At 38.6% G+C, this 25671-nt stretch overlaps 1 protein-coding gene across 14 annotated transcripts in view; it reads right to left on the reverse strand.

The window, feature by feature from the left end:
* CREM (cAMP responsive element modulator) overlaps window positions 311-25671 on the reverse strand; it is a 66851-nt gene continuing 41490 nt past the window's right edge. The window contains exons 1-5 of one of the 14 annotated variants that reach the window (XM_018056834.1): window positions 13729-13904; window positions 9092-9127; window positions 5160-5316; window positions 1336-1476; window positions 311-1055 (exon numbers count right to left, since the gene is read on the reverse strand). In XM_018056834.1, coding sequence (XP_017912323.1) covers window positions 911-1055; window positions 1336-1476; window positions 5160-5316; window positions 9092-9127; window positions 13729-13768 — 519 coding nt within the window. In that variant the 5' untranslated portion in view covers window positions 13769-13904 and the 3' untranslated portion in view covers window positions 311-910. 14 annotated transcript variants of the gene reach the window in all.

Here is a 25671-nt window from a genome sequence, read left to right on the forward strand (position 1 = left end):
CCCCAGCTGAATCTCTCAGAGCTACTCCGCTGTATACGGCTAAGCCCTGGGGCTGGGTTTCTGAGACGACGGCAGAAAGGACACGTGGCAGAAAACACGGCCCACTGTGGAAATCGGCAGAGGAGCCCGTGAAGGTCTGCAAATACAATTCGAACTTGTAACTCGGCACAGGTATTAAAATATGTGTCACCTTTCATCACCTTAAGAGCAAACCGACACTAAAAGCTTCTGAAGATCTATTATATTACACCATAGAGTAAAACCTGCAGTCAATGTTCGGATAGTTAAAAGAGCACCAAACACTACAAAGTGTAACCAACATGGTTCTATTAGAAACTGTTGTCAACTCTGGCATTCAAAGACAGCAATACAATATTTTCTTTACAAAGCAACCAATATAAAAATCTGCAAATGCCATAAATTCATTTATAGGCTATTATTTTTCACATAGGCATGTCACTAGATTCTTTCCATTCCTTCTTTCTTTCCATTCTCTCCTGAGGTATTTTTTTGTGGTTTATTTTTATTGTACTGCTGGATGCATTTATCTTTGATCACCCTTTCCTAAAATGATTTTTAAAGATCTGCAAAAAATTTTTATTGCATAGGACACTATTCATGACACAGATTGGGAACTGCAAATATGTGGCATTGGAACAAGTCTTACAAATATTGCATTTTAAGAATCTGTTACAGACTTTTTTTACAGTTTGTCTCTTTTTAAAAAAAACTGAAGTTACAGCTAAGAGTTAACTACGTACAGTGAAGCAGTTTGGGAATGTTAGAGATTAGAAAATACACTGAATGATACAAAGGAGAAAAAAAAGCCATAATTCTTGCCGGCTATATATTGTATTGCCTTCAAAAGCAACTGTACAGGTTGTAATCAGTTCATAGTTAAATATTTCTACTAATCTGTTTTGGGAGAGCAAATGTCTTTCAAGGTTTCCAGTTCCTCTATAAGCTTCTTGTTTTGAACTTCCAGCACTGCGACTCGACTCTCCAGACACTTGACATATTCTTTCTTTCGACGTCGACATTCTTTAGCAGCTTCCCTGAAAGAAAATAGAAAGCAAAAGGGCAAACAAAACATTTTTTCGCATGCACGCTACTGACAAGGAGGCTGAAGGAGGCTTGGGAAGTGTGATCATGGTGGCGTTCCCCATCCTGGGACAAGAGGTCTCATTCAATGTCAAACACTAAAGCCAAACTGGGTTCTCAAGGGTCACTGGGGTCCCTTCCACAAGTCATTCCGCAAGGCAATTAGTAGCATGGCTGCACCTCCTGCCTTGATTAGAGTTCAGAGCAAACAAGGTCCAAGTCAAAGACAATTACTCTGCTTTATGGCAATAAAGATCTTTGAGGGCCTTGAGTTCCTCAATGAGGGTCTTGTTTTGGTTTTCAAGCACAGCCACGCGGTTTTCAAGACACTTGACATATTCTTTCTTCTTCCTGCGACACTCCCGGGCAGCTTCCCTGGAACCAACACAAGGCAAGTGACAAGGGGAACAACCTCTCAGCGCAGTCCAGAGCGGCCCCCCGGGTTCAACCGCCAGGCGGTCCTCGGTCAGCTCTGGACAGAGCAGCACGACAGCTGTGACCAAGCATGTGCCTGGGCGTGTGGCCACCCTCAGCCAGCAGGAGCGATGGCAGAGCGACAACTGGCCCGGCATCTGTGGTACAAGGTGTTTCCTGAGGGCACACGGCCCATGGTCACAGGGACCAGAAAGGTTTTCAGTAACCAAAACGATAGGAACACATCCCCACATGAATTCCCACCGGAAACAACAACAAAAATTACAGATCTGTTCAATTCTCTTAACTATCTTTGTCCACCAAAAGCCACATGTTCTAACACAAGTTAACTTTGATCAAAAATGATTAGAACAATTAGTCCTCAGCAACCTTAAACCTCAGTATGGGAGGTTTTCATTCTTCAAGACTAAATTTCAGTTAAGACAAGATCAACTGGGATGGCAAGCAATAATTTCTTGGCTGGAAAATCAACACGGATAAGAATAACAGGTCATGCACATTTTCATAGACCAAAATTAAAGGGACTCGGCTTTCGAAAATTAAAGGAGAGAAGAGAGGGTACAGAAATACATCCCTCAGTAATTCAGACAACTTAAACCCAGAAAGGTGAGACTGCCATGACAGAGATCATGGAAAGGACATGAGACACACATCTGCAAACCAGGACTGAACGTAGTGCAGACAGGCCCAGAGGAAGACCAGACCAGCAGCCAAAGCAACACACGGAAATGAACCCATGAGCGGAGTGAGTTATTTTCATGCGTAGCTCCACCAAAACACAACGGACACAGCCAACATTTTCTCTCTTTTTTTTTTTCTAGGGGGGAGGAGGTGGCAACCATGTCATTTAACTCCTCTGCAGAAGATACCCTTTGATCACAGCTTAATTTTGGAGCATTCCTTTGAGAAGAACTGCCATTCGGGTACTCATCGTACCAAAAAGCCTACGTTGAAACAGATAATTCAAATATGTAAACAAAAGTTGTGTCGAATGTCTAATTACCAGCTACGGTAATGCCAGTTACTCTGCCGCAATGCTGAACTAGGACTGACGTGTGCAACACACTTGGCCGATTCTGTTTTAATGTTTGGGGGTAGTTGACACTAACAACTGGTTATCTGTGTTTTCTCTGTGGGAAGTAAGGGTCAGCAGAAGAAAGACCTTGAAATCCCAATGATCCGCAGGAAGAGATCAAGCCTTACCGCCTAGCTGAGAACAATGCCGTCGCCCTGTGAATTTAAGATGTTCTCAGACTTCTCAACCAGTTAACAGAAAAATTAACAGTGTAAAAGTGAGCCCAATCTGATAAACACAGATTAAGTTAATCTAAATGATTCACATGGCAGGTCAAGAGTAACTCCAATCACACTTGGCAGTTTGGGAGCACAATTCAACTCTTTCACAAAGAAATGAAAATATATTTCTGAATACCAAGCTTTTCATGATTAAATCCTCATATGAAATTCTAGATCTGGAAGGAAGATAGCCATTTTATAAAACAAGTTACCATGAAATGAAATTTTAAATATTGAAGAGCAGTGTCGTGGGATGTCTAATTTTTCAAGTTTTATTTACCAAGGTCAACTATTTCTAGTGAAATATTCATACTTCGTGTTTCATGTGTCTGCCTGCCTGTTACCAGAGTCAAAATGTTCTAGGCACAAAGCTCTGGATGGTCATACCAGTAGGTGGTACATTCCTAAGTTGTCTCAGCTACGGAAAACACCTGTTTCTTCTATTAATAGTTAGCTCAGCTTTCAGGTCTTGCATTTGTCTGAAGATATCCTTGGCGTGGAGAAAAAATACCCAGCAAAGAAGAAAAGCTGACAAGCTTGTTAAAAAACTAAAAACCGTTGTGGGGTTGGTAGAAATACAATTAAGTATCTATTATGAATGCTAGCCAAAGAATTTAGTCTTTTTAAAGGGAGAATATGTAACAGGTCTTTTTCATGAGTAAGTCAGTCCTACGTGTCTCTACATGGTGGGGCTATGGGTAAGGCCATACAACTAAATGTGCAGCTGACACCAAGGTCTCTTGCAGGTGACCTCGGTGTCAGTGCTGTGTGGGCTCTGGGTAAAGACAACCTGAATGCACTTCCAGGTTCTGTGCAGTTTGGGCTGTGTGATTTTAGCCAGCTTGTTACCTGACCTCTCTGAACCTCAGCTGCTCATCTGTAAAGTAAGGAGAATGTGTGTGTGTGTGTATGCTCAGTCATGTCTGACTCTTTGCAACCCCATGGACTGTAGCCCACTAGGCTCCTGTGTCCACGGGATCTCCCAGGCATGAACACTGGAGTGGGAACCATTCCCTTCTCCAAAGTATCTTCCTGACCCAGGGATCAAACCTAGGTCTGCTGCATTGTAGGCAGATTCTTTATGGTCTGAGCCACCAGGGAAGCCCATGAAAAGTAAGGAGAAGAACTAGACCTATTCTCATGTGAAAGCTATATGCCTGCGAGTTAAAGAAATGGTAGAAACAAGCATTGAAAACTTGCTCAACAGACACTGAGCAACCGAATAGCCATTTGTCATCTGCTTTTCTCTTGTCCTGCTCTGAAACTGAAATCTGGAAGCTAAAATAGACCCTTCTCAGAATTCCTTGCACCTAGGGACTCTCTCAGTTATTTCTAGGCCAGAAAATATGCAAGAACATGTGAGAAAATGAGAGAGGGAACTAGAAGTATATGTACTACAGGAGGTGTCTCTACGTGGTGGGGCTGTGGGTAATTTTAATTCTTCCTCTTGCTTTGTCCCTGCACTCAACTAGAATTTTTCAGAATAGACTGTACTTTGGTATAATAGAGAAAAAACGAAGTTACAAAATGGATAGAAAACTACGTGTAAAAGACTTAGAAAATTCTGAACTCACACTCAAATTTATTTTGCTCATAAAGAAGCTTTTTTTTTTTTTTCCACAGGATCTTTAACGAGTCAGAGGGGTGGGATGGGGTGGGATGGGTTGGGAGGTGGGAAGAAGGTTCAAGAGGAACGGGACATACGTATGCGTATGGCTGATTCATGATGATGTATGGCAGAAACCAATACAATCTTGTAAAACAATTATTCTCCAATTAAAAATAAATAAATAAAAACAAGTCAGGCAATCATCTTATTTCAGTCTTTTTGTATAAAGTGTATAAAGTATATAAAGTACTTCGTTGTCATCATCAAACCATTTTCTAGGGTTTTCATTGTATCTGAATGTCTTATTTCATAATAATGATCATTATATTGACCATACTAATTGATAAATAATGATAATTTTTAAAAATAATGATTATTTTAAATTGTTATTGAGTATAGTTGCTAAGAAGCTAAATATTACTTATCATCTATTTCACAAAGTAAATACCAAGTATAAAGTGAATCTTTATTTGTAATAAAGTTCTTCTGTTGTCATTAAAAAAATTTAATGTCTCATTTAGATATTACCCTACAACACAGGGGGCTGATGAAAGAGTTTCACGGCTGGAACTCTGATTAGAAAACTTACCTATGAGCACAAGCAGAGCAGGAGTCTACACAAAATGACACAGAACATGTAACATGGGAGAAATGGCTGAGGACAAGTAGTAAACGATAGGTCCCCTAGGTGGCCGCAGTTTCTAATGAAACGCCTTACCTGTTTTTCATTAGCCTCAGCTCCCGTTTGCGTGTCGCTTCCTCTGCTAGCTGCTGGGGACTGTGCAGGCTTCCGGGGGAGGCAGCCATCACCACTCCCTGTGGCAAAGCAGTGGTTGGAGCTCGGATCTGGTAAGTCGGCATCTCGCCAGTGGCGGCTGCAAGGAAACAAAATGGCACAAGTCATATAAACAATTTCCCACTTGATATATTTTATATAAAGTTGACCTGGAAATAACCACCTTCTTTTTTACATGTTGTGAGAGGTGATCTTGCTAATGTTTAAGATGACTGTTCAGGGCATTATAGAAATCTTAGGTATGAGAGATCTCATGAGCATTTGGAACAATGATACTCAGGATGGTCTATACATTTAATAGAAAATGCCCTAACACTTTTTAGAAAGTTTTTTTTTTTTTAATCAAAGGCTAAAGTAGGAGACTTTTGAATTAATAGTTCATTTAGCCTAAAATCAGTGTTGTGCTGATACATATTTAATTGCAAGCTCTCCAGGAGGGAAAAAAAGCCCTGGTCTGTAGTGTTTATCAAATTCCAGGATGTGAACATTTTCACCATGGACAGTTTCAAGCTACCAGTGTAACTTCACTAGATGTAGAGGCGGAAAGACATACTATAGTAAGGGGCACACCATGGAGACAAAACAGATGTAAATAACCTCAAGATCATGGATATAATTATTAGAAAGGATGAGTTTTAAGTGTTTATTAATGTAATTTATTTGTTAAGTATATGTGTATTATCAATACATCTATTTTTTACTGATGGCTGTTTTTGCAATCAGTTCATAAAAATCCTGAAAATGTAAACATTGATACCAGCAAACTAGTGGGAGCTGGCCCTTGCACACCACTGCAAGAATTTTACTTAAGCAGAACATCTGTATCCTCTGAATAGCCCAGTGAAGAGATTTTCCCATAGCCTACATCATACCTGAAACAGTTCCTGAAAATCTTTAAGTGCAAGTGTTATTAACAGATGATGACTAACTGGGCTGCTGGAAGGAAAATACTAGCTTACTGTATTTTCAGCTTAAAAACAAGAACAAAATAAGAAACAGGAAAGCTCTACTTAAAACTGGTTTCTCTGTGGAATAATAATTTTTGTCTTTCCTAGGTTCCTTGGGATAATAACACATTTCTAAGCAATCATTTTTTAAAACACATTTTCTAATTATAGTATAATCATAGCTAGCTAAATGATAAATTTAAATATTTAGTATTCACACTGAATACTAAAAGTCCTCCAAGTGTCCTGATTTCAAAGTTTGTCTATCCACTGCCATAAACACAGCTTCCTAGAAAGGACAGATTTAAGTCACGAAACATTTTTTTACCACCAACTTTTCCACTTTGAGAATGAATGGTCCATAGTTAATTTGACATTTTGATGAAATGTTGCAAAATGCGTGCTCTCTCAAAGTTAAATGCAAGAAAGGTTTAAAAAGTTATCAAGTTCTATAAAAATTGGTCTGAACTTAGTGCCAATCAAAATATGAAAGGCATCATCACTATGTGTCATTGAAATGTATTATACCTATTGAGTAAGAAACAAAATTTTACCCAAAAGGGAGACAAAAGACTTTTTCACTAAAGTGGAATATTATCACTGAAAATAGCCAACCAATTTAAAAGGTTCATCAAAAATGATCTATGTGCTTCTTTTGGATATATACCAGGGTTTTTTTTTCCCTCTAGGGCTTGAGAATTAGGTGAAAGAATAAAAATATGGCTTTGAGTGAAGATAACAAGGTCTTTGTAAGACTAACAAAACCACTTATAAATTTCTCCCTTCTGTACATAATTTAATAAACAGTCATGACAAACAGCAACTGTGATAGATATAACAATCACTAGCAAAATTTGATATTAGTAAACTTGAAAAAAATCCTAAATTTATTTTTTGTGACTATTTAAAACACTGTATACACAGATGTCTTATTATATGTCACTGAAAATTTTGAAATATTTTGAAATTATTTAAGAAGATATTTTAAAAAATCAGTTGTAAACTGTTAACTTCCTAAAGATTTTTTAGAAAAACTTCAAATCTATTGCCAGGGGAACTAGAACTACACAGTGGTCTCCTTTCTCTGTACTCACAGCAGGGGAAGGTGGTTATGGGTTAATAAAGGTTAAACAATGGAACAGCTGGAGGCGACAGAGGCTTTCTAAAATTGGAACAATGGCCTGTGACGAATGAGAAGTTCTTGTGTTGTCCCTGTGCTGACATTTGCAGGCAGCAAGGATGCAGACCTTGGTCTAGTGTTTTTCTGGCCAAACACTGCTCACAAAGAGTGCAATAAAAATTAACAGCAAGGTACAGATGGGTTCAGGATGCTTGCTCTAGCTTTGTGTATATCTGCTATTTTTGGTACTGTAAGTCAGAGCAGACTGGTTATGTGATACACAAAAGTTAAAGAGTATCCATTTTTTAAAAAAGGAAAAGGGGTAGGGGGAGGAATATTTTGCAGGTGAAAAAATAAAGTTCATTCACTGGTCTTAAAGCCAGAAATGTTTCTAAACTTGTGCCTGTTCCCCAAAGCTGAAACTACCCTCCAAGGGCCAAACTTGGCACCATGAAGAACGGCACTTTTTAAAGAAGTATTCTTAAAACATTTTGAGCAATAGCTCAGGAAAAAATACAGCTTTAAAATGATATCTTGGAACGGAATGTTGTATTTGGATGTATTAGTTTTAGATTATTCGCTAACAAAACTAGGTTTTATTACAATTTTTCAGACCTAGAATATATTCATTCTATCTCCTTCAACAAAAAATCACCCTGCAGTGCATTAGTTCAAGCCAGAAATAGGAATTAATGTAAATTAGTAGGAATTAGCATCAATTCCTATAATATCCCAAATAATCTATGTGATGGTGCTATTCTAATGTCTAATGGTTACTGAATAAGTATCAAAGGATGAATTCCATATATTGAAATATGATCTTGTTAGTAAGCATGTTAATAAGATAGGGGCAAAGAGAATCTTTTGTTTTAAGGAAATCCAAATGTCAAAAAGTTTTGGTTTTGAAACAAGTTATCAAGAAGTTTTTGTCTTAGCTTTAGTTTTTGATGAAGTGATTCAGTGGTAATTTAAAGCATGTCAGATGTTGAGGATCACAGTTCAAAGAAATCTATTACATTCTTCGGTGTCACACTCTGATCCATGGATTCTTATAAAGGCCAATTTCTGTTCCTTCTAACTACTAAAAGTGCCCAAATTATTTTTTATTCCAGAATTTCACTGTACACATTATTTCTGAAAATAAGTAGACCATCTGTGGGGGCTTTAAACCCATGATCAAAGAAAAACAAGAAAAAGATATTGATACACTAGTTTTATTCTAAGGCTGCAAACTTTAAAGACAAATCAGGGACATCTTTTTTACCTTGGTATCCCCTAGAATCTAGCTTGGTCTTTGATACTGTGAGTGCCTGGTGAGTTTACATGTGCACCACACGGAGTAAATTCTGAACTTCCTGGGGTTTTGCAAAAGCCCACTGTCATTTAGAATGTCTAAAGTAAGCAATATTATGATTATAAGACCATAAGCTATTGTTATTACAGCTGTCTTTAACACTAAGCCATGGAAAGCCTGATAAGGTGCCATGTGTTTATTCAGACTTCTGGATAAAAGGCATTATTTCTTCAGTTTTCCCTTAGATAGTAGTCATCTAACCTGGCATTTTAGAAGGAGAGAAGTTCTATTTACAGTGTGATTCCAACCATCTAACTCCTGACATGTAAAAAGAAATGTTTAGGTTTAGTATTGATATTTCATGAGAAAGAAAATTCCTAGAACTCTCACTTCTGGTCAGTAACTTCATACCTCTCTTCGCAAGCTTTAAACACGGTACAGCAGAAAAAGCATGGGGCTTGGAGTTTGGGTTCTAGTCAGCTCTGCCACTTACCAGCCATGTGACTTGGGGCAAGTTCAGTTTCCTCATCTGTAAAATGGGGATACATGGTCTCATTTAATACTCACAATAAACCCTGTAATGTATGTCAAAGTGTCTAGCACAGTGCCTGGCACATGGTAGGTTTTCAGCAAATGTTAGTTCCCTTCCTCTTCCCTTCCTTAAGTTCTGAAAGACAATATTCCAGATTATGCTTATACTGTATATTAGTTCAAAGGCATATAACAACCATAAATATATTTCCCCCTGGAGTTTCCCTTCTAACAAACCTGGGTAATAGAAATGGTTGAAATGTGCAGCTCTTATTCCTTACTGTGCTTTTTAAAAAATATGCCTCTTAAAAAACTTTTAAAATTTCTACTATAAAAATTTCTACTATATATTCTATCCCCTTAGAGAATAATTATTAAGCAATAATAGAAAACATCCTTCTTAAGGTATATAATCATTTAAAAGAGAACCTCAAAGGTGGAGAATCACAAATAAACAGATGGTACAATCTCATCAGCCTGGTAGTAAGAAAACTGAAAATCCCACAAGTCAAAGGTGCTTGTTTCTTCCTAACAAAGAAAAGAGGAAAGCCAGCCAAATGCCTAGCTTGATAACTTTCAGAGTGAAGCGATTTATCAACACCCCTAATGATGGTGATATTATTTGCTTATTTGTTCATTGAGTTCTCTGAGCACACTAACTGAATAAAGATCTCTGTTTCCACACACAGCTCCTACCTTCATGTGTCACGTTGCTCTGTGTGGCCAATCCCAAACACACTGGAGAACTGCAAGCAATGGAGGTGACTTAGCAGTCACACTGGTTAGCACAGGGTGCTTGCCCTGGCTCCAAAAACCAACAGCACCCTCATTTTCCTTTTCCGGCCCTCTTCCTCCCTGCCACCACACCAGGACTCAAACTGTCCAGACCAGGGGTGCCCTCGCCTGCTGTCAAACTTCCCCTCCTCCACTGCCCCCAACTTTTCCCAGGTAAATGAAGTCCTATATAAATCTAACTAAATACTGAACACTTTCAAATGTGTTATAATTACTGTAACACATAGACCCCATAGAATTAAGCCAGTACTATTTTTTATTAAGTTACCTTCCTGAATTGTTTATTAAGTAAAATTCTTCAAGTGAAAAAAAAAAAAAAGTCCATATAAAAGATGAAATTATGAATATCAAAATTTAAAGTTCTATATAATAGCAAATATATACTCTTATCATCCTAGGAGAGTAATAATAAATATTCTGGAAAAAAGCAACGTGATATGGTGTGAACAGGACCCAACAAGGACTCTGAAAATCCAGAAGAGTTCATCGCTTGCTAACTCTGAGCTAGAAGAGCTTCACCCGCTCTGATCCCTGTTCGGTTAGATGCAAATAAGGGTAACATCATCCGCAGTCAGTACCTTAGTGACAAGGCATGGAAAGTGCTTCTCCTCTCACCTATTTAAACGTGGTTTCCTCAGTGGGGACTTTCCTGATCCCTTAACCCTGTTACCTGCTTCTCATGGTCTCTCATGTTCTGCCAGCTTTCTTATAGCACTCGCCACATTTGTATTTATTTGTAACATTAAGTGATTTTTTTTAAGTTTACATAAATGCAAAGTATCATCATAATTATTTTATTAGGCATTCATTTATATTTTATTAGGCATTATTTTATGTTCATATAGGCATATAAAACTGAGCAAAGTGAAACAAGCATCCAAAATTGTATTTCATTAAAATGTTTTTTCAAAAATAGTGGGGAAATAACACAATGGCAATTTCTGTATACCTTCCATGCAGTTACAACCTGATCCAAAACATTTTTTCATGTGAAAATCTCCAAACAAAAACTTTTTCCAGCAGCCCCTTTTCACAAAGGTGAAATGTATCCTTATTCTCATGCATCAAATATTAATTAAGATACTATTTTCCAAATTTGAATAAGTTGTAACTTTTTAACAATTTAGAAATCCAGGCTGAATACCATGATAAAAACTATTTCTGATAAAAATTTAAAGTATAACCAACAGAATCAATAATATAATTCTATAAACAATGGATATTTACTCTCACATTCAATTCCATGATCCTATAAGCAAATCCTTCTAACACCTTTTCCATGCCAGTCATTATTCTGGAGCCTGATTTTGGTCTAGATAAGCTTTTCAAACTATAAGTTGAGACCATAAGCTATTCATTAGTTTCATGGGTCAAGAACGGCATTAAAAAATAGAATACACAAGTATATCACAGAGCGCAAGCACTATTTTTGAACTGGTTTTATATAAACGTACTTGTTTTATATAAACACACACACACACAAAGTCTACTGCAGCATGATGTAAAATGTGCATCATGGTCAAAACTGGGTGGGGACGATCCCGTAGAGAAAGGAATAGCAACCCACTCCAGTATTCTTGCCTGGAGAATCCCATGGAGAGAGAAGCTTGGTGGGCCATAGTCCATAGGGTCACAGAGTCGGACATGACTGAAGACACTTAGCACACATGGTCAAAAGTTGGCAAGTCAAAAGATCCAGCTCCATCCACTCCCTTCAAAATCCGAATGGAGAGGGGGTGAAACTAGGAGTCCAAAGGTGGGGCGCAAAGCTCCACTCAGTTCAGTTCAGTTCAGTTCAGTCGTTCAGTCGTGTCCGACTCTTTTCGAACCCATGAATTGCAGCACACCAGACCTCCCTGTCCATCACCAACTCCCGGAGTTCACTCAGATTCACGTCCATCGAGTCAGTGATGCCATCCAGCCATCTCATCCTCGGTCGTCCCCTTCTTCTCCTGCCCCCAATCCCTCCCAGCATCAGAGTCTTTTCCAATGAGTCAACTCTGCATGAGGTGGCCAAAGTACTGGAGTTTCAGCTTTAGCACCATTCCTTCCAAAGAAGGAAAAGCTGTACTACTGCCTTCAAAAGGCCCCTTAAATCCTGTGTTTTGGGAGCTCCTCAAAAAAGCAAATAAAATACGCTTTTCATTCTCAAATACCATTTTAAACAGAATTGATTCTGTGAGAACTGACCAGATTTCCAAAAATAATGATTTCTGAAGACACAGTGAGGTCTTGTGAAAAACGTTTGACATTTTAAAAATTTCAGCATTCTGAAAATTTTAAATTGGAATGGGTAAATCAGGTATAAGCATTGTGGGCAAAACTGTGAGAAAAAAATCTTTTCAAGGATAGTAGTAGTATGTTCACTCTGTACACATAAATGTTCTCTTATCTACAAGCAATGGTTAAAAATGTATGCACATTTTTACTTATGTTTAAATATATTCTAGTTATTCTCCAATCATTTGATTTTATTTTTTGCTATATTTGTTTCTCATGTTTGCACACGCCAATTGGAATTAAAGGCTTAGTAAAGAAAGATACACACCAACTAATGATTTTTAGAAAATAAATGCACGCACAAAAATGCCTTTGGTCCTAAAATCACTATGACATGCAGTGTTTGAGATTAAGTCCATCTATCTCTTACAGTAAGTCTGTCATCTGAGGGCTTCTGTAATCTATAGCACTTCCAAAACCTCAACCTCACAAAAACTTCTTTGAGAAAAACAATTTAACACAGGCTTTACTTGCTCAAGACAATGGAATGTTCCCTTCGGGAAGAGAGCGAGATCCACCGACTGAACAGCTAAAAGGTGTTTACAGTAACCCTTTCTTAAGAAACTCGACTACAAGTTTAGTACGGGTCTGGCACTCAACTACAAGTCACTAAATCACAGGCATTACCTGTAACTGAGAGCATCAACCCCGGGAAAAAGTGAAGGTGGGGGTGGGGTAGGTGGGGGGCGGCCAATCAAAGACTTGCACTCCCCGGGCCAAGCACGAGCGGGCGCTCCCCAGGCACCTGCGCAGGCCGTTTGGCCCCGCCGGGCACACACTTACCTGGGGCACAACGTGAAGGCAAGGCTCACGGGACCTGCTGGGAGCTAAGGGCGCCGTCAGGGAGGGTGGCCGCCCCCACCTGCGCGCGGCCGAGCGGAAAGAACTGAGTCAATTACGGCGTGACTCGGACTGACGTCAGCGTGCAGCTCGCCTGCAGTTTAACTTTCCACTCCCCGCTGCACCGATTCCAGGAAATGTAATGACGTCGGCCCTCTGAACCCGGTGAGCCGAGCAGCAGACCGTTTTCCACAGGACGGAAGGAACGGCAGGCTCACCAACACCCTTGACGCGCTGGGTTCCTTATTCTGTTTTGCAGCTACATTTGAACACAGCGTGAAAAAAATCGGAAGCTGACTCTGACTTTTTTTTTAACAACTTGAACAGAATGTGTGTTTCACTCGCAGCTGCATTGGATCTGCAACAGGTTGCAGATGAATCAACAGCTTATTTTAGTAGAGCAAATGGAGAGAGAGAGAGGGGCGTGGGGTGGCGGGTGCGGGGTGGGGGGTGCCGGATTACCGATTTGTCTAAGGAAGCAGCTCAGTACTGAGGAAAGAAGCAACTACACTCAGATGCCTTCACATGGTACCGAGCAGATACGGTTACAGATTAGAAGAGACGTCTTACTTCTCAGCTACTAGAAAGTTGATACTTTGGGAAACACTGAAGAGGTCCCTAAATAAATTTTCTAAACTTTAAAAACAATTCTGCGGAATGTAAACCCCTCTTTAAAATTCTTACCTGTTTCATCCCCAGTTACAGCCATGATGGGCTTCTGCATACAGCACCGCCTGGCTTCCCCTGCCGCGGGTCCCACATAAAGTGTTCCAAACCAGCAAGCTCGTGCGGGGTGAGTAGGAGTACTGACATCACAATGACATCATTAGCCTATCACTGCCATCAATTTGCTTTGTCACACACGAGCTCACCGAAACCAAACCCTATGAAAACCCTTCCTGTAATAAATCATCTCAGTGTTCTAGTTCCTCATTTTTATATAAAAATCAAGTTGGGCTCTGGCAAAAACAAAACAAAACAAAACACCATCTTATTAGCATTAAAAGTTACCTGGTTGTTTTTTATGGAGCTACTTTTAATTATTGTTATGTCCAGTGTTTCTAAGTAAGCAAAGTAGGCATAAACCTTAAATATTTTTCTTAACTCATAGAAAGATAAAAAGCACTTACATATTAAAAAAAAATTGACAATCAGCCCAGAAAAATGCTGTGAAATACACGTAATGTATTTCATTGATGCTTCTAAACTGACCAGGTAAGGAATATCCAGCCACCTTAGTTGACTTAATACATTTTTATTTGCTACAATATCATAAAATCCAGCTGTTCCTAAGATGACAGAATTTGCTAATTTCACTTGAAGGAAATACATACTGAAATTTTAGAAATTCACTCTGCCCAAAGCAGCAAGTATTATATAAATTCTTCCAGAAAAATTAGATTGAATCATATGAATTGGCCGATAGTTAACCTTTTTGGCCCATAAAAATAGCAATTTCATGTGGCTCAATCTAATATGCCATTTTACTCAAAATCCCTTGAAAAGAATTTTGTGGTTTATAAAACTCATAAATAAATCACAATTACTATTCATACATTTAAAAATGCATCCAGTTTTATTTGGATCACTTAGTAAAGGTTCAGCACATGAAGAGCTGGATCATTGCCGGAAATTTAACTATTACAAAGTTAGACAAAAGATTGGCACATGTTCAACAGAAAAACAGACTACAGCCCTGGGGAAGAAAATTATCTACATCTCTAGTGCCCCCAAATAAGTGATCTGTCACTGATCTTCTGTCCTTATCAGTGGGCTTACAAAGTCTATTCCCTGTAGGACTAGGATTCAATTCAATGTTACATCAGTGAAAGGGTATTCATTCCACTACCTCCTTCTTGCTTTATTCAATGAAGTACTTCTAGTAAGGCAGAGACTTCACATTCAGACCCTTGGGAGGCAAAACATGATGAAGGATCCATGGTTCCAGTAATTTTCTGAAGCACATAAACTGAAGACATCCTGACTAAGTAAGAAAGTCTGGAGACCAATGGAGAGTCCATGAGGGACTCTTTTCCATTCCAGCCATGCCTGAGGGCTTGGGTTCAGGACTCTTGATCAACTTTTATTTCAAATTTGAGAAAGTTCACATTGATTTTAATCTCAACATTTCTTTAAATTGGCACTTGGGTGCTCAAACCTATTTGTGTTAAAAAAAAGAGGGGAGGTACTTCCCTGGTGGTCCAGTGGCTAAGACTCCCAATACAGGGGGCTTAGGTTCGATCCCTGGTCAGGGAACTAAATCCTACATGCCTCAGCTAAGACCCAGAGGAGCCAAGTAAATAAATATAAATATATTTTTAAAAAAGAGTAGAGGAAGGAAAGGAAGAAGGGGGGTTGGTTGCTTGGCTGACTACTGCTATCGGTACAGTTTTAATAAATCCCCTGGACTAGATAAACTTGGTTAATCAGCACATGGAACTAGTTAGTAACATTTTTACAGAGAGAGACTATTTCGCTTTCGTTCAGTAAACGGTTATCAAACATTTATTACATGTCAGGGGTCCCAGCAGCCAGATGTAGGAGGTTGGGGAAGGCTGCCTAGGAAAGTGTTTCTCAGCATGAAGTGATGGGGGAAGTGCTCCTGCCAGGGCGAATGGCTTGAGGTGAGGGCCCTAGAGGGTAGAGGGCGCATGGCACAGGACAGGAAATGAAAGGAACTCTGCACAGAAGAGGGACAAGTGTAGGGAGAAGTCCAGTGAAGAAGGAAAGCCTGGATCAAGCAGAGGCTTGGGCTTTGTTAGGGACTCTGACTCTAACAAGTAACAGGCATTCACACAAGGGTTTTGAGCAGAGGAGGTTGACGTGATTACACACTTGAAAATTTTACAAACACCACTCTGAACTGCAGAAGGGAGAGCAGAATGGGAAAGAGGAAATGCTGGAGACAGAGACTTTTGTTTCTAAGAAATATTAGTAGCTCCCAGAATCACTGGGAAGTATGAGTAAAGGGAGCCTAGCTAAACTTTCAGGAGCAGTTCCCAAAACACCAGGCCAACAAGGGAGCTGCTGCTTCTGGCATGAGGAAGAAAATCAGAGTGCTGCTCCATAGCCACCAGCTTCAGGGCAGCCACCGGGCAGTGGACAGGGATCACCAAGGTCCGGAAAGAGGACTGTGACAGTGGAGGTGGGGAGGAATGAAGACATGGGCTCTTTAGCAAGGAGGAGGGATGAAGACGGGGCGGGAGAGTGACAGGCGACACCCAGGATTCTGCATGAAGTAACAGGATGGACAGTTACTGAATGAAATAGGGTAACAGAAAGGGAAGTGGGGTGGGAAAAATTAATGTGGGGTTTTGGACTTTAGGCATCAAGAGATGTGAGCCAGGAGCAGGGATGAGGTCATCCAGGGAGAGCACTCAAGCCAGGCAGGAGAGGGCCTGGGATGCAGCCTGAGCTCCACCACAACCACCAGCACCTGGGAGCTGGGCCGAGGGGACTGGAAGAGGGGCAGGGCTACCCAGGCAGTGAAGGTAATCAGCATAATTACAGGAGCATAGGTGTAGCTTATTCAGATGATCCAGAATGCCTTTGTATTATTCTTAAATTTTTATCTAAACTGTTTAAAAATAAAAGTATGAAACACTGCCAGACCCCTGGGGTCTAGAAAGCTGTTTAAGAAGTAGTCATTTATAAACTTCTGTTGTACAGGAACACTTTGCATTCAAAAGCATTATGTGGCATAATATGGGAAAAAAAAAAAAAAAGATGAGGACAGAGACTCACAGGGAAACTGCTGTGACCTTTCAAGGGGCTGACAGGGTGGAAGGTTGACAGAGAGTAAGACAAGAATGCCCACAGACCCTGCTATGTTTAAGGAAGAAGTAGAACCCCTGGCCACCATTATTTTTCATATGGAGGAGGAGAAGATAAAAGTAAAGGCAAGGAAAAAAAAAAAGTACAGGCAAGGAGAAAGAACAAGAGGAATATTTATTTATATCTTATTTGTGTTTGATATAAACATTCATGTAGGATCACAGAGAGATTCACCAAGAGTCAGAATATTATTAGCAGTAGAAGTAATTAGAGTTTTAGCAAGGTTCATAGATAAAAGATAAACTTAAAAAAAAATCATTTCTCTATACCAGCAACCAGAGAATGTAACAAAGAGCTACCACTCCTAATAGCAAAAACAAAAACCCAACACCATCAAGTATTTAAGAATTGAACACTGTTCAGAGTATGACAGGACCCCCCCCCCAAACCCGCCATGGAGAAAATTTTAAACTGTTAAAAGTTAAGATCTGAATGTTATGCTCTGTTTGGTGGGAATATAAATTGGTGCAGCCACTATGGAAAACACTATGGAGAGTCCTTAAAAAATTAAGAATCAACTACCCTATGATCCAGCAATCCTACTTCTGGGTATTTATCTGAAGAAAATAAAAATACTAATTCAAAAAGATATCTACACCCTCGTGTTCACTGCAGCAATATTTACAATAGCCAAAACATGGAAGCAATCTAAGTGTCTATCGACAGAGAAATAAAGAAGATGTGGTATATGCATATATATATATAATGTAATTTTAATCAACTATAAAAAAGGAAGGAAATTCTGCCATTTGTGACAGCACAGATGGACCCTGAGAAGAAAATTATGCGAAGTAAAATCAGTCAGACAGAGAAAGACAAATGCTGGATGATATCACTTATATGTGAAATTTAAACAAAACTCAGACTCACAGACAAAGAGAGCAGACTGGTGGATGCCAAAGGTGGAGCATGGGGGAGAGCAAAAAAGAGTGAAGGGGATGTCAAAAGGTACAAATTCTAGTTATAACATAAGTCCCAGGAATGTAAAGTGCAAATTGGCGACTAGAGTTACTAACATTGTGTTGTATGTTACTAACATTGTGTTGTAAGACTTACAAAGAGTAAGTCTTAAAGGTCCTCAGTTCAGTTCAGTCGCTCAATCCTGTCCGACTCTTTGCGACCCCATGAATCGCAGCACACCAGGCCTCCCTGTCCATCACCATCTCCCGGAGTTCACTCAGATTCACGTCCATCGAGTCAGTGATGCCATCCAGCCATCTCATCCTCTGTCGTCCCCTTCTCCTCCTGCCCCCAATCCCTCCCAGCATCAGAGTCTTTTCCAATGAGTCAACTCTTTGCATGAGGTGGCCAAAGTACTGGAGTTTCAGCTTTAGCATCATTCCTTCCAAAGAAATCCCAGGGCTGATCTCCGGTCCTCAGCACACAACAAAAAATGTCTGTAACTATACATGGTTAAGTATGTTATAATAAACAGCCTTATCACGGCGATCACTATAATAAACAGCCTTATCACGGCGATCACTAGCTGTGACTGTACAAATGTAGGATCATTATGTTGTATACCTGAAATTAACAAAAATGCTATGTGTCAGGTATACCTCAATAAGAAAAAAGACTTCAGTTCTCCCTAAGTCAATGGATAAATTGAGTGTAATCTCATCATTGGTTTTCTTACTGTATTATACTATTAGTATTTAGAAATTCAACCTTATTCCCAGCGCATATGAGAGAACTATAGTTCACAAAAGCGAAAACAGCACTAAAAACAAAAAGTTAAAAAGACAAAAAAGGGGCGCTTGTTCTGTGACAACAAAAGCAGTGTGGTGCTGGCATGCAGCAGCGAGAATGCTGAGACGTTTCACGACTGCACAAGGCCTACTTACTGTACAGTTAAGACGGCGCACAACTGGCTGCATATGCGGAGACAAAGAAATAAAAACAGGCTTTCACCCAACCCTACACAGAGGTGGGCCACAGGTAGGTTAACAATGTAATGTGGAAGGTAAAACCATAAAGCTGACAGAGTCAATGCAGAAAAATATCCTTTGTGACTTATGGAAGAAAAAGACTTGTTAACTCCCCCGCCCAAATAGAAGACTCACATGTGCATTACTGATGTACAACACAAAACATGAAAAATAAAACTCCTTCTTAAAGTAGCAAGTTGTCAGTAGATCATCCATATTAAAAAAGATAAAAGAAGAAATGAGAGCATTCTTTATGATTTTTCACTTAGGTATAAAGGATTTATGAGTATCAGATAAATAGAATGGGTGCTTTAATTTTATATTTAAAAGAAAACATTAAAGCACTGGGTAAATACTATTGATTTTTTTTAACTCCATAAATGTCACCAGTTTAGCTTTTCGTACATTTTTATTATACTCCATGCTGCTGCTGCTGCTGCTGCTGCTGCTATGTCGCTTTAGTCATGTCCGACTCTGTGCGACCCCATCGATGGCAGCCCACCAGGCTCCCCAGTCCGTGGGATTCTCCAGGCAACACTGGAGTGGGTTGCCATTTCCTTCTCCAATGCATGAAAGTGAAAAGTGTAAGTGAAGTCACTTGGTCGTGTCCGACTCTTAGTGACCCCATGGACTGCAGCCCACCAGGCTCCTCCATTCATGGGATTTTCCAGGCAAGAGTACTGGAGTGGGGTGCCATTGCCTTCTCCAATTATGCTCCATATAGTGCCCCAAATACTTCAGAGTAAATCTAAATTATCAAGAGACTCATCAATTGTAATCTGCTATTTTCTATACTTGCAAAACTTTCAAACTAAAACAACTGATGTTACCCCCCCCACCCTTAAAATTACTGCAAATAGACCAAGGGGAATTTTTTGAAAGTTGCATTGAACACATTATAGTTATTTGAGCACAGCTGAATAAAATAAAAAATACTGTATACTTCAGTTTTCATTGAAATCTTAGGTTACCCTAAAAACTTAAGGCTATGTATCACAACTGCTCCATTTCACTACTCTTAGCTTTCACAAGAGATAGAATAGGTACCTCAGAATTCAAATGCACTAAAAATGCTCGAAAGAAAGCACAAAATCAGCATTTGTTTTGAAATAAGATGTCTAGAGAGTAGGCTTGAGAGTAACAACCGGGGAAAAACCCAAATTCAGTGCATTGTGGACTGAATACTTAAGTCTTCCTAAGACTAGATACTAAAAACATATTCGGTACATTTCTAATCCCCAGAGGAAGAATATTTACTTAGAAACTTCATGTTTCCAACTCCTTTTTTTCCATTGTTACTCTGAATTTAACTTTTCTTTAGAGCCAAGAAAATCTGCTAAAAATTGAAAACTGTATAGTTTATTTAACTTTTGCTTTAGTATGCTAAAATACTTCTCCAAGCCTTTTTAAGTCCTCTCTACCCCCTCCCTCCCTCCCCAAATCTACATCCTGTATGTTTCAGAGAACTATGAAATCACCACTAAATGGCGCGCTCTAGTAACCCACAGGTATTCTAAATGTATTAGATGAATGACATATACCTTGAACCACCACCTGGCTGCCTGGGACAAAGAACTGCTGTGTGCCATCTGCTGACTGTGCTGCGTACTGCACAATTGTAGCACCTGGTGGAGGAGCTCCTGAATTTGTCATTGTTAATGCCTGCAGTCCCTGAACACCATCAGATCCTGGGTTAGAAATCTGGATTGTTCCACCTTGGGCTATAGCAACTTAACAGAAAAAGAAAAGAAGTGTTAGAGAATTTCAAGATTTGTTCTTAACAACCCCATATTGGAAGAATACATACTCTGGACCTATATATGACCAAAGCTTCTCATTCTCAAGTTACCCTTAATTCTCTATGCTAGATTGATCAAGGGACCCTCCTTCATGGGTAAACACACTGAAAAAGCTCAAAACACTTGAAAATGTCTCATATTCAGAACTGCTTGAAATACCTAGAACTCAGGGAGTTCTTCCTCCTCTCTGGCATCCATATACATATATATAGTATTTAAGAGGAAGAATGGAGATGCAGGCAGGAATAAAGTCCAGGTTTTGACTTTCTCCTTTCTTTCTCATATATTATTAGTTATAAATAACATTCTTCTAAGATTTAAGAAATGGTCAGTTAAATTCCATCGAGCATTATAATTACAACAAATTTGTACCTTCAGCTAACTACTTGTCTAATTTATCATCAAAAGTACCTTTTAATTGAATATATATTTAATATATAGCTTTAAAGCCTATATATATTTATTAAAATATATGTGTACTTAAATATTTAATAAATATTGTGTATATATGTGTATATATATACATTTAGACATGAGGTTTTAAAGCGCAAGTCTATAAAACTGTAACTTTTACCATTTTGATTATGTCAGGAGAATTCTGAAATATAAAATGCTAAGTCAGAAAGAACCTTAAAAGGTAACTGTACGGAAAGAATTTGTGCTACAGTATTTACCTCTACAAAATATCTTAAATAACTGTAGCTATGGCAAAAGATATGAGGTAGACTTCCCTTAAATATTGAGGCTTACCAACCATGTTTAAAAGCTGACATATTAACAGAAAGTTTCGAAAGAATAACTGATCAAATGTTATGTTTTAAAATTTCACTCTAATAGACAAATAAATACTATTGAAAATATCTGAGAGCTCTGTATACTTTAACATAAAGATGACTCCATGTTTTAGTTTAGACACTAGAGATCAAGTGGAACAAGGGCTAGTCTTTAAAAAAAAAATCACATATAAACCAGCTAACTAGACTTTACAATGAAGATAGAAGTTAACACATAATCAGAGTAACATGACCCCTATAATTTAATGTAAGTGCCCTACAGGAATGCTGCGGTAGTGTCTCAGGTATATTCTGAATATTTCAGAGTCATTTTCTAACTTTGTTGTCATCTAAGCAAAGGTGACAATCTGATCAGATAAACCTGTCAGAACTATTAGTAACAATAACAACCACCACCACCACCACCACCACCAAATCTTCAGTTCTTTGACCTAAAGTTCTAGGGCCAACACAGAAAGATGAGTTAACATTTTTAAAAAAGATTTCAACACAGAGGCACTATCTGGTTTTAGCTCACTGGCAGGCCAGCACAAGACTGATAGAAACTGAAGAATCAGTTACCAAAATGTCAATAGTTGAGAAACTCTGAAGCAATCGGACTTTATTTGTCTCGTTCATCTACAGCATTATATTTTGTACACATATTCAAAACAACATTTCACCATGACTGTCCAAAGATTTCAAGGGTCTCAGGACTCACTCTTAATAATAAAAGGGTTTGAGAGAAATCTAAAACAGAAGAGATATCGCCTCCTTGGATCTTCATGGGTGGACATGAATGAATGTCATATGTTGTTATATATTTGAATGCATATTTTCAGTTGATAGTTGGATGTCAAAGAAACGGTGCTTTATAAAGAAAAGGCACGGGCAGTGTACCCACCATGTTAAGAAGCACAAAGCCTAGCACACAGCAGGCACTCGATAAATATGACTGATGAGTGAATGGCTATCATTTCCTCAAGACAGGACAGATAAAAACTTAAGCCACATGTGAGTGTAGAAGAGTTAAATGAAGTATGGTTTCAAATTGTAACTACAGAACTTAATTTTCCATATTGACAGTATTATCAAGCTTTTGAACTAGTAACAAATCTGAGTAGTTGCTTCCAAGGATAAGAACCATGAAATAGGTAGATAAAGATCCTTTCTTTCTTCTTTTCATACTTCATTTGTTTTACTCTTTTAGTTTTCAATGTTTTCCCAATAGATCTAACCAAATTTCTTTGCTTTCGCGCTGTGAAAAACTGAATCTGTTCTTATGATCATTACATAATTAGACATGAAAAACAAAGACAAGCAGGCACACAGAAGCTGGCTCTAGAGAGAAAATGTTTCTACCGATGAGTCTTGTCCTTTAGCCTAACTTTTTTTTTTTATATCAAAGGCACTCTTGATTTTGGCATAAGCAAATGACAGAGGGCTGTCCCATTTAAAAATCTCTCTCACTGACAATATCCCCAATGCTGAATACCGGAAATAGGCTTTGTGAGCATGTGTGTATATATTCAAAAGATGTGAGGAGGAAACTTTTTAGGTTACAAAAATTTTTAAGGATAGCATAATATGTTTTCAATAAACACATCAATGTAAATTAAGTAGTAGGAAAAACAAAAATGAAATTAACTGAGTGAGTTTAGTTATATCTTAGCTAATTATTAACTTTATAAACTTATGGAAAATTTCTAGTGAACATAAAAGGTAAAAGAATTTTGTGTCAGCTATTTGTCAAAACCAATCTCAGACATCAGGTCTGGCAAATCATTTAAAAATAAAATCACTGGCCCATATCAAGGCCATTAGGAACCAATGAAAATAAAATAGCTTTGTATTTCCTACTGATTCCTAGGTCCTTGGGGACCTAGGTTTTACTAATGCTCTCTTGGACTGAAAGGGCTGCCCTGGTGGCTCAGACAGTAAAGAATCCACTTGCAGTGCAGGAGACTTAGGTTTGATCCCTGGATCAGGAAGATCCCCTGGAAAAGGGAATGGCTACCCATCCAGTATTCTTGCCTGGAGAATTCCATGAACAGAGCAGCCTGGTGGGCATGCAACTGAGGCATAAAAGCTTATACTTATGGCCACTTTATTGTTTGTACTGGAGAGCCTACACGGGCCTGTGTATAGTGATTAGGATGCAAGCAGAGGTAAAGTAGTGTATTATTTTAGGCCACCTAACACATGCACACTTATTTTCCTCTTCTAAGTAAGCCTTAATAACATTACGATTTGATGAAATAATCTCAACTGAAGGAAAACTGAATGCTTAGATTACATGATCAGTTAAATTCTACTTCACTGTCCTTTATGAGTTGACTCAAGCCAGATGGTATACTATCTGCTCATAGTAGTGGCCGGCAGAGGTTAAGCTCTGGTATTCCAGTTGCTCTGGGATATGCTTAACTTTCTGTCCCCTAAAGTCTCAGGTGAACTACACCCCATAATTAAGTAGGTCACTCTACTCTATACCCACAGACTGAATCTTGAACACACTGACCTTACACTAATAAAAAAAAAGTTTGTCTACAGAGAGTTTAATTCATTAGTTAAGAAGTATTTTTCTACTAAGTCAGTTTTAGTGGTTACATAGATGTCTTCCTATACATTCTGACATAGCCATGATATTTAGTTTCAAATCAGAATTAACAAGTATGGTCTCCCCATCCCCAACTTACCATATTCCATGGTAACCAGGATGATACCATACCAACTAGTCTAGGCAATTATCACTGAAGCAAGGAAAACACTACTTACAGGATGAAAGTTCAAGAACTTTGGTAAAAAAAAATTAATTAAAAAATAATATTTTAAAGGTGTATATAATCAATAAAGGAGGAAGAGAAAAAAGGATGGAAACTGAAAAAAAAATTCATGACCAAATGAGGAAGAAGCAAAATTTAAGATTTCATCTGACCTCTTTTCACATGATATATCTTTTTAAATCTAAATCTGTATATATGAGCTAATTCAAACTACAGGATCTTCCCTGTAGCTCAGACAGTAAAGAATCTGCCTGCAATGAAGAAGACCCAGGTTTGATCCCTGGGTCAGAAAGATCCTCTGGAGAAGGGAATGGCAACCCACTCCAGTATTCTTGCCTGGAGAATCCCATGGACAGAGGAGCCTGACGAGCCACAGTGCATGGGGTCGCAAAGAGTCGGATACTACCAAGCGACTAACACTACCACTACTACTATATAAGAGCTAATTCAAACACATAAACATGCAAATGTTTAATTACTTATAATTTACAATTTAAAACCATCTTTATTCCAATTGCAATGAAAGGATTCATAGATAAAACCTCACTGAATGAACTTTAAAAAGGAATAGCCAAAAAAAAAAAAGAAAGAACAGACCTTATTTCAGTGAATTCTCAGACTGAAATTCAAAAAGTGAGCACAACACAGAAATTGTGAGTACCTGAAAGACTAAAACAGCCTGGTACTACAACAAGAACAGCAGCACCAAAGGTAAAGAACCAGACTGACACTAAGCAGATACCATCCAAAGTTTGCTTTGAAGGTACCTTGGGAGCACCTAAGTCATTCCTAACAGCAATAAATGCAACTGCATATACTTTGGAATGCCAATTCCTCTGTGAAGAAATAGAATGGGTGCTTATTCATTCAAGCTTCCTGAGAATTCTGAATTCTTCAAGCAGTCCACAAAGGTCACAGATAACCTTTCTTCATAATGGTGGATTTAGGATGAACTTACTTACCGTGAGCATACAGATGAGTTAATAGAGACTCACTCTAACAAGATTCCTAGGAAACAAAGTAGGAGCAAGAAAAGAGACAGAGATGTTTAGGAAAAAATAATTTGAAGTCTTGGATGATAGCCCTTAACTGGTAAGGGAAGAAGTAGGGTTAGCTCGACAATGGGTTAAAAAAAAATTGTCTTTAGAGAAAATTTAATAAAGAAACTTCAAACATTTAAATTTATTTACCTGCAACAGCACAAATAGAATAACCACAACTTCTGTTCATGAATTCATTCCCACTCAATGCATGTCATGCAGCAAGTAACATTCTTTGCTAATTCTAAGACAGTCTGAACCACCATTGTTCAGAAATAGTCTCTTGAGACAAATCACAGTTTCTTTGACCAGAATGACTTAATTGGCATACAGCAAACCTGTCACTAACATCAGTACTTTCAATAAAGTTTCGCAAGTGTAGCTCACTTTCTTGGTGTTGCAATAACAAATCCCTGCCTATTTTAAGTTATTTTCCCTAGTCCTGGAAATAGCCTATTCTAACTTTCACT

Source organism: Capra hircus, chromosome 13, assembly GCF_001704415.2.
Source record: "Capra hircus breed San Clemente chromosome 13, ASM170441v1, whole genome shotgun sequence".
Classification (NCBI taxonomy): Eukaryota; Metazoa; Chordata; class Mammalia; order Artiodactyla; family Bovidae; genus Capra; species Capra hircus.